At 41.1% G+C, this 15,494-nt stretch overlaps 1 protein-coding gene and 1 long non-coding RNA gene across 2 annotated transcripts; both read left to right on the plus strand.

Annotated features, from left to right (window-relative positions):
• The first annotated feature begins 11,610 nt into the window (after positions 1 to 11,610).
• LOC120962757 (uncharacterized) lies at positions 11,611 to 13,301 on the plus strand. Its single transcript, XR_005753633.3, has 2 exons — positions 11,611 to 11,818; positions 12,932 to 13,301. It is a non-coding gene; the product is annotated as an uncharacterized lncRNA (long non-coding RNA).
• Positions 13,302 to 14,154: 853 nt separating this feature from the next.
• Positions 14,155 to 15,258, plus strand: LOC141021657 (uncharacterized). Its single transcript, XM_073497509.1, has one exon. It carries the CDS (start codon positions 14,155 to 14,157, stop codon positions 15,256 to 15,258), a length of 1,104 nt encoding a protein of 367 aa, XP_073353610.1.
• Positions 15,259 to 15,494: the final 236 nt, after the last annotated feature.

Here is a 15,494-nt window from a genome sequence, read left to right on the forward strand (position 1 = left end):
TGAACGTCTGGCAGAGCAAAGCTGATGACTACTCGATAGTTCAGTGTGCCATGCTTTACGGCTTAGAATCGGGACTTCAACGACGTTTTGAACGTCATGGAGCATATGAGATGTTTCAGGAGTTGAAGTTAATATTTCAAGCAAATGCCCGAATTGAGAGATATGAAGTCTCCAATAAGTTCTACAACTGCAAGATGGAGGATAATAGTTCTGTCAGTGAGCATATACTCAAAATGTATGGGTATAACAATCACTTGTTTCAACTGGGAGTTAATCTTCCGGATGATAGTGTCATTGACAGAATTCTTCAATCACTGCCACCAAGCTACAAGAGCTTCGTGATGAACTATAACATGCAAGGGATGGATAAGACAATTCCCGAGCTCTTTGCGATGCTAAAGGCTGCGGAGGTAGAAATCAAGAAGGAGCATCAAGTGTTGATGGTCAACAAGATCACCAGTTTCAAGAAAAAGGGTAAAGGGAAGAAGGGGAACTTCAAGAAGAACGGCATGCAAGTTGCTGCTCAAGTGAAGAAACCCAAGTCTAGACCTAAGCCTGAGACTGAGTGCTTCTACTGCAAAGGGACTGGTCACTAGAAGCAGAACTGCCCCAAGTATGTGGCGGATAAGAAGGATGGCAAGGTGAACAAAGGTATATGTGATATACATGTTATTGATGTGTACCTTACTAATGCTCGCAGTAGCACCTGGGTATTTGATACTGGTTCTGTTGCTAATATTTGCAACTCGAAATAGGGACTGCGGATTAAGCGAAGATTGGCTAAGGACGAGGTGACGATGCGCGTGGGAAATGGTTCCAAAGTCGATGTGATCGCGGTCGGCACGCTACCTCTACATCTACCTTCGGGATTAGTTTTAGACCTGAATAATTGTTATTTGGTGCCAGCGTTGAGCATGAACATTATATCTGGATCTTGTTTGATGCGAGACGGTTATTCATTTAAATCAGAGAATAATGGCTGTTCTATTTATATGAGTAATATCTTTTATGGACATGCACCCTTGAAGATTGGTCTATTTATATTGAATCTCGATAGTAGTGATACACATATTCATAATATTGAAGCCAAAAGATGTAGAGTTGATAATGATAGTGTAACTTATTTGTGGCACTGCCGTTTAGGTCATATTGGTGTAAAGCGCATGAAGAAACTCCATTCTGATGGACTTTTGGAATCACTTGATTATGAATCACTTGGTACTTGCGAACCATGCCTCATGGGCAAGATGACTAAAACGCCGTTCTCCGGAACAATGAAGCGAGCAACAGATTTGTTGGAAATCATACATACTGATGTATGTGGTCCGATGAATGTTGAGGCTCGCAGCAGGTATCGTTATTTTCTCACCTTCACTGATGATTTGAGCAGATATGGGTATATCTACTTAATGAAACATAAGTCTGAAACATTTGAAAAGTTCAAAGAACCTCAGAGTGAAGTGGAAAATCATCGTAATAAGAAAATAAAGTTTCTACGATCTGATCATGGAGGAGAATATTTGAGTTACGAGTTTGGTCTTCATTTGAAACAATACAGAATAGTTTCGCAACTCACGCCACCCGGAACACCACGGCGTGATGGTGTGTCCGAACGTCGTAATCGTACTTTACTAGATATGGTGCGATCTATGATGTCTCTTACTGATTTACCGCTATCGTTTTGGGGTTATGCTTTAGAGACGGATGCATTCACGTTAAATAGGGCACCATCTAAATCCGTTGAGATGACACCTTATGAACTGTGGTTTGGCAAGAAACTAAAGTTGTCGTTTCTTAAAGTTTGGGGCTGCGATGCTTATGTGAAAAAGCTTCAACCTGATAAGCTCGAACCCAAATCGGAGAAATGTGTCTTCATAGGATACCCGAAGGAGACAGTTGGGACGCCTTCTATCACAGATCCGAAGGCAAGACATTCGTTGCTAAGAATGGATCCTTTCTAGAGAAGGAGTTTCTCTCGAAAGAAGTGCGTGGGAGGAAAGTAGAACTTGATGAGGTAACTGTAACTGCTCCCTTATTGGAAAGTAGTTCATCACAGAAATCTGTTCCTGTGACTCCTACACCAATTAGTGAGAAAGCTAATGATGATGATCATGTGACTTCAGATCAAGTTACTACTGAACCTCGTAGGTCAACCAGAGTAAGATCCGCACCAGAGTGGTACGGTAATCCTGTTCTGGAGGTCATGTTACTTGACCATGACGAACCTACAAACTATGAGGAAGCGATGATGAGCCTAGATTCCGCAAAATGGCTTGAGGCCATGAAATCTGAGATACGATCCATGTATGAGAACAAAGTGTGGACTTTGGTTGACTTGCCCGATGATCGTCAAGCCATCGAGAATAAATGGATCTTCAAGAAGAAGACTGACACTGACGGTAATGTTACTGTCTACAAAGCTCGACTTGTTGCGAAAGGTTTTCGACAAGTTCAAGGAGTTGACTACGATGAGACCTTCTCACCTGTAGCGATGCTTAAGTCTGACCGAATCATGTTAGCAATTGCCGCATTTTATGATTATGAAATTTGGCAAATGGATGTAAAGACTGCATTCCCGAACGGATTTCTGGAAGAAGAGTTGTATATGATGCAACCTGAAGGTTTTATCGATCCAAAGGATGCTAACAAAGTGTGCAAGCTCCAGCAATCCATTTATGGACTGGTGCAAGCATCTCGGAGTTGGAATAAATGTTTTGATAGTGTGATCAAAGCATATGGTTTTATACAGACTTTTGGAGAAGCCTGTATTTACAAGAAAGTGAGTGGGAGCTTTGTAGCATTTCTAATATTATATGTGGATGACATATTGTTGATTGGAAATGATATAGAATTTCTGGATAGCATAAAAGGATACTTGAATAAGAGTTTTTCAATGAAAGACCTCGGTGAAGCTGCTTATATATTGGGCATCAATATCTATAGAGATAGGTCGAGACACTTAATTGGACTTTCACAAAGCACATACCTTGATAAAGTTTTGAAGAAGTTCAAAATGGATCAAGCAAAGAAAGGGTTCTTGCCTGTGTTACAAGGTGTGAAATTGAGTCAGACTCAATGCCCGACCACTGCAGAAGATAGAGAGAAAATGAAAGGTGTTCCCTATGCTTCAGCCATAGGCTCTATCATGTATGCAATGCTGTGTACCAGACCTGATGTGTGCCCTGCTATTAGTTTAGCAGGGAGGTACCAAAGTAATCCAGGAGTGGATCACTAGACAGCGGTCAAGAACATCCTGAAATACCTAAAAGGACTAAGGATATGTTTCTCGTTTATGGAGGTGACAAAGAGCTCGACGTAAATGGTTACGTCGATGCAAGTTTTGACACTGATCCGGATGACTCTAAGTCACAAACCGGATACGTATTTATATTGAACGGTGGAGCTGCCAGTTGGTGCAGTTCTAAGCAAAGCGTCGTGGCGGGATCTATGTGTGAAGCGGAGTAGCTGCTTCGGAAGCAGCAAATGAAGGAGTCTGGATGAAGGAGTTCATATCCGGTCTAGGTGTCATACCTAGTGCATCGGGTCCAATGAAAATCTTTTGTGACAATACTGGTGCAATTGCCTTGGCAAAGGAATCCAAATTTCACAAGAGAACCAAGCACATCAAGAGACGCTTTAATTCCATCTGCGATCAAGTCAAGGAGGGAGACATAGAGATTTGCAAGATACATACGGATCTGAATGTTGCAGACCCGTTGACTAAGCCTCTCTCACGAGCAAAACATGATCAGCACCAAGACTCCATGGATGTTAGAATCATTACTGTGTAATCCAGATTATTGACTCTAGTGCAAGTGGGAGACTGAAGGAAATATGCCCTAGAGGCACTAATAAAGTTGTTATTTATATTTCCTTATATCATGATAAATGTTTATTATTCATGCTAGAATTGTATTAACCGGAAACTTAGTACATGTGTGAATACATAGACAAACATAGTGTCACTAGTTTGCCTCTACTTGACTAGCTCGTTGAATCAAAGATGGTTATGTTTCCTAGCCATAGACATGAGTTGTCATTTGATTAACGGGATCACATCATTAGAGAATGATGTGATTGACTTGACCCATTCCGTTAGCTTAGCACTTGATCGTTTAGTATATTGCTATTGCTTTCTTCATGACTTATACATGTTCCTATGACTATGAGATTATGCAACTCCCGAATACCGGAGGAACACTTTGTGTGCTACCAAACGTCACAACGTAACTGGGTGATTATAAAGGTGCTCTACAGGTGTCCCCGATGGTACTTGTTGAGTTGGCATAGATCAAGATTAGGATTTGTCACTCCGATTGTCGGAGAGGTATCTCTGGGCCCTCTCGGTAATGCACATCACTATAAGCCTTGCAAGCAATGTAACTAATGAGTTAGTTGTGGGATGATGCATTACAGAACGAGTAAAGAGACTTGTCGGTAACGAGATTGAACTAGGTATTGAGATACCGACGATCGAATCTCGGGCAAGTAACATACCGTTGACAAAGGGAACAACGTATGTTGTTATGCGGTTTGACCGATTAAGATCTTCGTGGAATGTGTAGGAACCAATATGAGCATCCAGGTTCCGCTATTGGTTATTGGCCGGAGATAAGTCTCGGTCATGTCTACATAGTTCTCAAACCCGTAGGGTCCGCACGCTTAAAGTTCGGTGACGATCGGTATTATGAGTTTATGTGTTTTGATGTACCGAAGGTAGTTCAGAGTCCCGGATATGATCACGGACATGACGAGGAGTCTCGAAATGGTCGATACATAAAGATCGATATATTGGACGACTATATTTGGACATCGGAATAGTTCCGGGTGAGATCGGGAATATACCGGAGTACCGGGAGGTTACCGGAACCCCCCTGGAGGTATATGGGCCTTATTGGGCCATAGTGGGAGAGAGGAGAAGGGAGCAAATGAGGGGGCGCCCCCCCCCCCAAGCCCAATCCAAATTTGGGAAGGGGGTTGGGCCCCCCTTTCCTTCCTCCTTCCTCCCCCTTCCTTCCACTCCTAGTCCAACTAGGGAGGGGGGGAATCCTACTCTCGGTGGGAGTAGGACTCCCCATGGGGCGCGCCATAGGAGGGTCGGCCCTCCCCCTCCTCCACTCCTTTATATACGGGGGAGGGGGCACCCCATAGACACACAAGTTGATCATTGATCTCTTAGCCGTGTGCGGTGCCCCCTCCACCATAATCCACCTCGGTCATATCGTCGTAGTGCTTAGGCGAAGCCCTGCGCCGGGAGCTTCATCATCACCGTCATCACGCCGTCGTGCTGACGAAGCTCTCCCTCGACACTCTGCTGGATCGTGAGTTCGTGGGACGTCACCGAGCTGAACGTGTGCAGATCGCGGAGGTGCCGTACATTAGGTACTAGGATCGGTCGATCGTGAAGACATACGACTACATCAACCGCGTTGTCATAACGCTTCCGCTTACGGTCTACGATGGTACGTGGACAATACTCTCCCCTCTCGTTGCTATGCATCACCATGATCTTGCGTGTGCATAGGATTTTTTTTAAATTACTACGTTCCCCAACACAAAAATGGTATTGCAATGCTTGAAAACAAGGCCTAGGGTTCATACTTTCACTATTGCAATCTCTCAACAGTGCTAGCATAGTTGAATCATATAACAATACCTCAATGTGCGACAAAGAATCAGTCCAAAGTTCTTATCTAGCGGAGAACATAAGATGAAATTGTTGTAGGGTACCGAATCACCTCATAGTTATCCTTTCTCATCAATCTGTTGAGCCATCCCTATAAGTGTCACGAACAACCCTAGAGTTCGTACTAAAATAACACCATTTGAAAACACATCAATCAACCCTAATGTCACCTAGATACTCCAATATCACCACAAGTATCTGTTGGTCAATTATACGATATGCATCAAACAACTTCAAATTCATAATATTCAATCCAACACAAAGAACTTCAATGAGTGCCCCAAGATTTCTACTGGAGAAACAAGGACGAAAACATGCATCAACCCCTATGCATAGAATACCCCAGTGTCACTTCAGGAATCCACGGGTTGAGTGCCAAGATACATACATCAAGTGAATCAATAGAACACCCCATTGTCACCACGGGTATCCACATGCAAGACATACATCAAGTGTTCTCAAATCCATAAAAGTATTCAATCCGGTAAGAGTGAAACCTCAAAGGTTGAAACTCAATTCATCACAACAAGATAGAGAGGAGAAAAACACCATATGATACAACTATATTAACAAAGCTCACGGTACATCAAGATCGTGCCAAATCAAGAACACGAGAGAGAGAGAGAGAGAGAGAGATCAAACACATAGCTACTGGTACATACCCTCAGCCCCGAGGGTGAACTACTCCCTCCTCATCATGGTGGCCGCCGGGATGATGAAGATGGCCTCAGGTGATGATTTCCCCCTACAATAGGGTGCCAGAACGGGGTCCCGATTGGTTTTTCGTGGCTATAGAGGTTGCGGCGGAGGAACTTCTAATCTAGGGTTCTTTTTGGAGGTTACTGACATGACAAGTTGTAGCAACCTACACGCTATCCAGAGAACTTTATCACAACTTTGTCCAAAATATCTTGGCATCTTTTTTTTACCATTTTGCTGATGAGTTCAAAAGTAAAAAAAACTTATTTGGTAGCCTACAAAACAACACCCACACTTAGTGTTACATACATAGGTGGAAGTTTTTATATGAAAAGCTGTTGACTGAACAAGTGTTCTAAAGATGGAATACTACAATGATGTGAGTATGTCTTTCTTTTTTGTTCTATCATATGTGCAGTGTACTTATGTGAAATTGTTTTGATATTTTTATCAGGGCATTGGTGAAGTAGTTTTTGATGATGTTATCTATAGAACTGCGAATGATAAAAGTTGGAATGGCATAGATCAATATGCACTGAGAAGATGCATTCACAATCTTAAACCTACTCGTCATGTAGCATGGGGCATAGAGAATGGTGGACATTGCTTCCTTGGTCGTCCTCTTCAGGTATTTACAAGTAATTATTGTAGACCAAATGTATCACTTTCATTTTCTTTTTGTTATGTAATACTAATTATTTGAGATGAAGGGTGAAGAATGTGCTTGGAGCTCTTGGGTAGACGAAGAACATAAACTACCTTTGAAAAGCTACCTCAAAAACTTAAATGATGACCTAGAGAATTGTTGGATAAAGATAGAAGATGCAACTTATGAATTAAAGCAAAAGGATGATCTTTTCAAGTGGAAGGATAAGAACCTGAAGGGAATGATATGTGATATTCATAATGATTGGAATAGAAAGGATATTATAATTATGTTATGTCTGATTGTTGTAATTTTCTTAGTATCTAAATATTATTATTATTTTGTTTAGTACTATTTGGTTAGGGTTTGAATCAGATATTATATTATCACATCTTATTCAATGTATAAGTATGATCCACTATATTGTATTCGAGAATCTAAATTATTTTTACAATCATTACTTTGAATACATCATTTGTACACACTAATTTGTTATAATTTGAATGGGAAAGTCTTTATTGAATGTACACGTATGATTCAACATATTGTAATAAGAAAAATGTATGTAATTTAGAATTAGTAGTTTGAATCACATTTTCAAGTATGATTCATTTTTCATAAAATAAATTTCAAAAATTTCACAAAAAAATCCATTTAAGTAATTTTTCACATACATTTTTTCCTAATTCAAACATTTGTTATATAAAAAATACTCGAAACATTGTATTCGATTACATATTTCACATAATTCATTACAAATCATGTTAGTAATATTTTATATAGAATTGTATAAACACATAAATTATCAGGATACATTTCACATAAGTCGTTATAAAATTTTGTACAAATGAATTCATGTGCTCCTAGATTCCTTTCTTTAATAGATACAAATATATAACACATATAACTTGGACATATGAAATTCAATTACTATATGTGAAATATGGCAATTTTAAATAAAACTGATAAGATCAGTAATACTAAACGTTGTATAATAGTAAAAATTTTAACGATGTATGTGCTCCTAGATAGAATTTTTTTAACATTGTATAATAAGGCAATTTTAATAAAACTGATAAGATCAGCAATACTAAACTTACTCTAATTATATGGCTGCATATTACACCAAAATACTCATATAGGCCACATTCACAATTATAGTATCCAATGCTTTCTTCTACCTTGATTATGTATCTTACTTTGCACCAAGCATCACGTGATTCAGCTTCAACATGCATGACCTCGAACATATTTTCCTCCGACCCTGGTACCAATATATATTTAGTTGATTTAACTAATTCATTTTGAACAACAAGTAGACTCTTGGTGTGTATATTGTAGAAGCATGTTTCTCAAGAAGATATCCAAACTGTAATTTAATAATTCTCTGCAAGAAAGTTACTATTGTTAATGCTTGGATATTGAATATAGGAATTTGTAATGCAGTTTACAACATTTTTATGTATTAAGTACTTGCATAAACTTACCTATTTTTAATTCTCCCCAGCCATAGCATAACAGCTTTCTCTATCATCTATTAGCTTTGTATATTGAGTAACAAACACATTAATAGAAGGTTTACAAACAGTGTATATCTTCAACATGTTGTTAGCACATTCACTCCTTTGAGTACTAGACATCCTTGCACAGAAAATCTTTTGAAAGTACGGTTTAGCCCACATTTCTCTGACCTCATAAGCTCTTGTCATGAAAGCGTCGTCCTTTAAACAATATTTTTCAATTATAATCTTCCAAGCCTTTTCAAATTCTTCAACCGTAAGCATATGGTTTACTAATTTGTGGAGATCATCTTCAAATGTCTTGTGCTTCTTGTATGTTTGACCGAGAAGTTGATGAGCTCTCTTTAGGACATGCCATTTACATCATCTATGAGTTTTCTTGGTAATTCTGCTTTTACTGCATTAGCAATTGCAAGTGCATGATCTGGGATTTAATTTCAATCTTAACAATATGAACTTAATAAAAACACACATACTAAATAAGAATTTAGTTAGAACATACCAGTAAGTATCGTAACAGGAGCTTTTCCACCCATCATTGCCACAAATTCCTTAAAAGCCCATTTGAAATTTTCAACCTTTTCATTTGTAAGCAATACTCCAGCAAAAATGACACTCTCAAAATGATTACTGACACCGACAAACATGTCAAATGGCATAGTGTAAATGTTTGTACCATAATTTGTGTCAAATGTGATTGCGTCGCCAAAGTACTGATAAAATGCCCTACTTCTGCCACTGGTCCACATTATAGCCTTTAGCCTATTATCATCATCGACTTGTGCAGTAAATAAAAACCTATCATCTTGCACAATTTTCTATCTAAAAATTTCGAAGGTCTTAGCAATATCATTTTGTAGGTTCTCGCTTGCAATTTGAGAAAACACAGTTCTAAGTTCCCTTTTACTAAACAGAACTTTACTAGTTGAACCATAGATGTCTGATATGATAGAATTTACCCTTGTAAGTGAAACATTATTTTGTCTCAGATGCTTAATAAGTTCTCTAGCTGCTGGATTAATATGCTGATGAGAACACATGTGTTTCTTTTTCACCACAACTTTCAACAAGGTCATGGTTGTGTTCTTTGAAACTTTTGGCATACCATTCTCTAGAATCATTCAAATGCACCCTTAATTCCGCTTTGCAACCACGTCTAGTGGTTGATTTAATTGCATTCTTGTTTACACCCTATGCAATTAAATATATCTATTGAAATTAATACGTTACTCATTGATACCTTACAAAATAATTGTGCTAGTTATAAATTAAATAATACTCACACTGTGTAGACACTTGTACTCTTGCATTGTCTTAATATCTTTGATGTTTACAAAATTGTCTCCATTTCTGATGCTAAATCCAAGAACCCAAGAATATGTGTTGTAAGAGTCATATGCTTCAGGTAGAGATCCAAACTTCATACCAACATATGATTTGAACATATCCAAAGATTTATCTTGACAATATGATCTGATACCTTCTTTAATAGCTCCATTTAAAAATGAACTGAAGTAATAACAATTAGTTCTATCTATATTTTATATGTAAGGCAATATGAAAATTATACCTATTATCTTCCAGATTAGCAGTGCCTTCTTCATCACCAAGTTTATATGCTGAAAATAAATAATCTTCATCCAGAGAAGGATTTTTAGTGTTAGCAAGTTCTTCATGAACATGATTTCTTCCACCTTTTCCAAATTTCGATTGAACCTCTTCCTGTTCATCATTGTATTCGTCGACATTGATCCTTTAAAAAATCATGTATATCAGGTAAAAGGTTTTATAATAATTCAGATATGAATATTAATGTGAATTTAATATACTTGATTCATACCTAAGATTTGGTTGAGAGAGAACATCTCTTTCATCTGAAAAATCTTCAGATTGTTCATTTATGAAGCTTTCTTCAGCAACCTGCGTATCAACGATGCTAAATTTGGAATAATATAGAATTAGTATAGTGCGGTAATATCATCGTAATAAAGCTTGCTGAAAGCTTGATTCACTAATATAAAAAATAATCAGCTCTGCAAAATTATACCTTGATGTCAAATAAGTGTTTGGGTCTTGAACCATTGTTAAAAGATCCAAGAGTTTCCATTCATACATTGATTATCATAATACATCCTGGTTAAATTGATTTTATAGTAAAATGAGTTACAGATGTAAAATCATACACATAGTACGGACTGATATGTGAAAAAAATTCTACAGAATGTGACATATGTGAAATATGATGAACTTCTTACTTAATGAAATGAAAAAAATTGTTAAAAAATAGAAGTAACAAATTTGTGACTTTTTTTTTGTTGGAGAAGCACTTTCATAAAGAATGTAATTGAAAAACATACATATAAGAACAAGATTTCACCAAAAAAAACTAAGACAAATTATCCAGTAGCTGTAACTAGTTGCTGGATCTATAATTAAGTGGATCCATACCTGTCTGTAGTAGCTGTAACTGGTTGCTGGATCTATAACAAGGGAGAAATACTTGGAGGGATTAGATTTTAAAGCTGATCTATAAGCGGTTGGAGTAGCTCTAACTATGGAGAAATGAAGAAGAATGGAGAAGAAGGAGATGCAGTACAATGCTGAAATCTAGCAGAGGAAGAAGCAAAGGCATGGAGGCGAACTGAGAAAGAGAAGAGCGAGGAAGAAGGAATAGAAACCGCGTCATGAAGATATTTTCATCCTTGCTTTGAGTCAATAGGATGGGATCTACTCCCTCCATTCCAAAATAGATGACCCAATTTTATACTAACTTTATGCGTCAGATACAGCAGAATGTATGTCAGAACCGTCAGTGGTATTTTATATGTATAAGAACAGTGAATCGTTTTAAGCTTATACACGAATCTATTGCATCAATCTTGAAAACGCAACGGACGGCTGGAAACCACGCAATTTTACTTTTCGGTGCTGTTACTCCTTAGGCCTCGTTTGTTTCGCGTGGATTAGGGGGGTTTCGAGCCGATATTCCTCGCGTGGCCCAGAATCCTCGCAAATACCCGTTGGCCCATTTGGTACCCGGGGTTTCGACGGCCCAACCCACGCGATTCCCCGTCGATCCATCAGTTTCCACGCGCTTCAGAACCCTCGAGCCCCCCCTCGAGGATTTGCTCGCCCGACTCACGCCGCCGCCCGACCCGAGACGCCGCCGCCGCCTCCTCCCAAGACGCCGCCGCCGCCTCCTCCCCAAGACGCCGCGCTGCCTCGACGCCGGCAATCTCCTCCGGCATACTGGACTTCTCCCCGGTGGTTAGTAACCGCAGCCCCTCCCCTCCCCCTCCTCTCCATGGCTGCCACCTCCCGCACGCCCTCCGTCCGCCTCGTCCTCACCGGCAAGCACGCCAAGAACGGCGTCTCCTACCCCCAGCTCCACATGTACCCTAACCCTACCCAGCTAGCTTGCCAAGAACGCCGTCCTCTTCTACCCTAACCCTAGCTGTCGAGATTGCCATAAATTTGTGTGTTGAGGATAAATTGGCAGATTGTAAACCAACTTTTTCATTGTTGATTGTAATGGCAGTGTAGTGCAGATTAGATGTTGATATGTGTTGTGACCATGGAGCAAATTAGATGTTTGAACTGTTGTCTGTATGTGCTGTGACCATGGAGCAAATTTAATTGTAAACCAACTTTTCCTAGATGCTTGATGGTCATGGTTCTGTAAGCTTTGTGGTGAGGGGCTGTGTCCCCTTCGATTTTGGCAAGCTTACAGCATCGGTACCATGTGAAGCCCCCCTTTATTATCTGTTATCATGCTCTTTCACTGAACCTATGTATTAGTACTATCTAAGTAAGATGGATCCTTTTCAGTTATATCTCTTGGTGAGCAGTGCTGGAGTTTGTGATTTGCAGCTTTCTGATATGCCTGGTGCTTGCTTCTCTTTTGTATGGGTTGGTTGAATTTAACCGAAAGTTATCTGTTGTTGGATGATCTGTTGTATGTTGCATTTCCAGTGTGTAATTGGCAACTTGCAGTTGTTTAGCTGAATTTTGGAGTTACTATTGTTCTATATAATTCATTGGTCAAGTTTGACCGCTTGTTCTTTGCACTACTGCTGCTAAAGTTAGAAGTTACCTGTTCTCTGGGAGACTATTGAATTCTATTATTTTCAATTCTCTCAGAATTGTTTTGAATGGTTGAATAAGAGCCAAGTATGTGCTTTCTCGGGTGTCAGCCAGCCTAAACTTATCTTTGATTGACTGTTTTGCTAAATTTATCTACAGTTGAACAGAGCTTGCCTTTGTTCTCTTTTTAATTTTGTATTTTGTGCTCTTAATATTCCTTGAAATATACCTGATCGTTGTTATTTATGCAAGGGAAAAGTCTCTTTGTTTGCTGAGACAAATTTTGTTTTCCTCCAGGTCCCACTGAACCAGACGTTTGCAGGGTCCCTCGAAATCGTCTGTTTGAGAGTCTCCTCGGTTGCTTTTGTGTCTGCGCTATTGCTGACTTGTAGTTGGAATTTATGCTCCTGTCATGTACTCTCTTCCAACAATCGCTGTAGAACATCAAGTGATGCTTTTCTCTATGTTGCATAAATAGTTCAGCATGCTTATGTATTCTCAGCATCCTTGAATGTACGCATGTCTTGCCTGGGACTTGTGAATGCCGAGAACCTACGAGACATTTTTGGTTCTAAGTCATGCTGATGTGAGAGAATATGTTGCTGTTATGTGTATGTGATGATATATTGATTCCAAGTCAATAGAATTATGTTGTTCATGTGAAGAACTGTTGCAAGATTAGATTTTTAACTGTTTTACACCTTTTTAATTTAATATGGCAATCCCTTCCTATCAAACATTGTTTTGTACAGGGGGATTTGAAGGATGTGTGGCTAGAGGGAGATTTGAGGTTCCAAGAGAATTGGGTGGAAGAAGGGGATTCACCAAATCCCCTGGAATCCTCTCCTCCCACTCTCCTCCCAAAACCTCCACAATCCCTTGCTGTCAAACAAAGGCCTTAGAGCATTTCTAGTAGTACCCTCATACCCTAAAAAATAACCGCTTTTTTACGGGTTGAGACGAAAAATTCCTAAAGAATAGAACCCCTTAACCCTTAAACCCTCAAAAAAATTTAGAGGCTCAAACCCTATTCTCATTCCCAGCCTGTAGAAACAGGGGTTGGCCAGCCCAACCCCTCCCCGACCCGGTTCCATCGCCAACGACGCGCGGGAGGGAATTTTCAGCTCCCCCTCCCCGGATCCGGCCGCCCTCCCGCCGCGCCGCGCCCCGGCGCTCCATCCCCGGCCGCCCCTCCGCCTCCCCGCCCCGCCGTGCGCCCTCCCCCCCGCCCCGGCCGCCCTTCCCGCCTCCCCTGCGCCGCCGCGGCCCGGCCGCCCTCGCGCCTCCCCTCCCGCCCTGACCGGCCGCCCAGGAGCCGGCATCGAGGAGCCGCGCCGCCGCCCTGCCCTCCCGGCGGCCATCCCGGCCGCCCTCCCGCCGTCCAAGCCGCGCCCCGGCCGCCCTCCCGCCGGCCTCCTCCGCCGCCTCCTCTGAGGTGAGGTATGTGCTTTTTTTTTCATTTTGTTTCATTTTCTTTATTGTTTCATTTTTTAGCACTAATTAGTGACTGTCCTTTGCAGATGGAGATGAACAATGAGGAGATTGTCATGGACTCGATGTCCGATTCGTCGGATTGGTCGACATCCGACGATTCCGACATTGATGAGTTGTTGCAAGACGACGACGTCGAGATGATGAGCCTCCTCATCGACGTGCAATCGTTTGAAAACCGCGTGAAGCTGATGGATCAGAGGAGAGGGTCGAAGATGGGGCGAGTCACCATCTACCGGAACCGCACTCTCGGACACGAGCATTTGATGGAAGACTACTTCGCGGAGGTACCTACATACCCTCCTCGTCTCTTCCGTAGAAGGTACCGAATGCGGCGTAGTTTGTTTGTGAAGATTGTCACCGATTGTGAGGCCGCCTCCTATTACTTTAAACGTCGTAGATCCGCCGCCGGTATCATGGGGTTTAGTGCATATCAAAAGATATCGGCGGCAATGCGGGTACTCGCTTATGGCATACCCGCGGATTATACCGACGAGTATCTTCGCATTGGGCAAGATACAACTACGGAGTCAGTCCGTAGGTTTGCCAAGTTGGTCATCCGGTTGTACGGTGAGCAGTATCTTCGGGCACTAAACGAGGAAGATACAAAGAGATTAATGGAAATGAATGAAAAAAGGGGATGGCCGGGGATGCTTGGTAGTCTTGATTGCATGCATTGGAGGTGGAAAAATTGCCCAAAGGCATGGCACGGAATGTATTGCGGTAAAAGCCGTGATGCTACCATTGTGCTTGAGGCCGTAGCATCTCAGGACACATGGATTTGGCATGCATTCTTTGGGTTGCCGGGAACACTCAATGATATCAATATCCTCAATAGATCTCCTTTGTTCAAAAGATTAATTTCTGGGGATGCTCCAGCTTGCAACTACAAAATCATGGACAATGAGTACTCAATGGGATACTATCTCACCGATGGCATCTATCCCGAATGGGCAACTCTTGTGAAGTCCATCAAGGAGAAAAATGGGGTGCCCTTAACAAGAAAAGAGGCTCATTTCACCAAGGCACAAGAGGCAGCCCGCAAGGATATTGAGAGAGCTTTCGGTGTTTTGCAAGCAAGGTTTGCCATAGTTCGTGGTCCAGCTCGGTTTTGGGACAAAAAACCTTGGTGAACATCATGAAATGTTGTGTGATTCTACACAACATGATCCTAGAGGATGAGAGAGGGTTAAACCTCCCTTGTTTCTATGACAATGTTGGTACCCGTGTGCAACCGGAAAGAAACCCTTCTCGCATACACGCTTTTCTTCAAGCACATCGTGAGATTGAGGATGCAACCACTCATGGTCGGCTCCGGGATGATCTAGTAGAGCACCACTGGCAGTTGGATGGGCGGCGCATTGGCCCA

This window comes from Aegilops tauschii, chromosome 4 (genome assembly GCF_002575655.3).
Source record: "Aegilops tauschii subsp. strangulata cultivar AL8/78 chromosome 4, Aet v6.0, whole genome shotgun sequence".
Taxonomy (NCBI): domain Eukaryota; kingdom Viridiplantae; phylum Streptophyta; class Magnoliopsida; order Poales; family Poaceae; genus Aegilops; species Aegilops tauschii.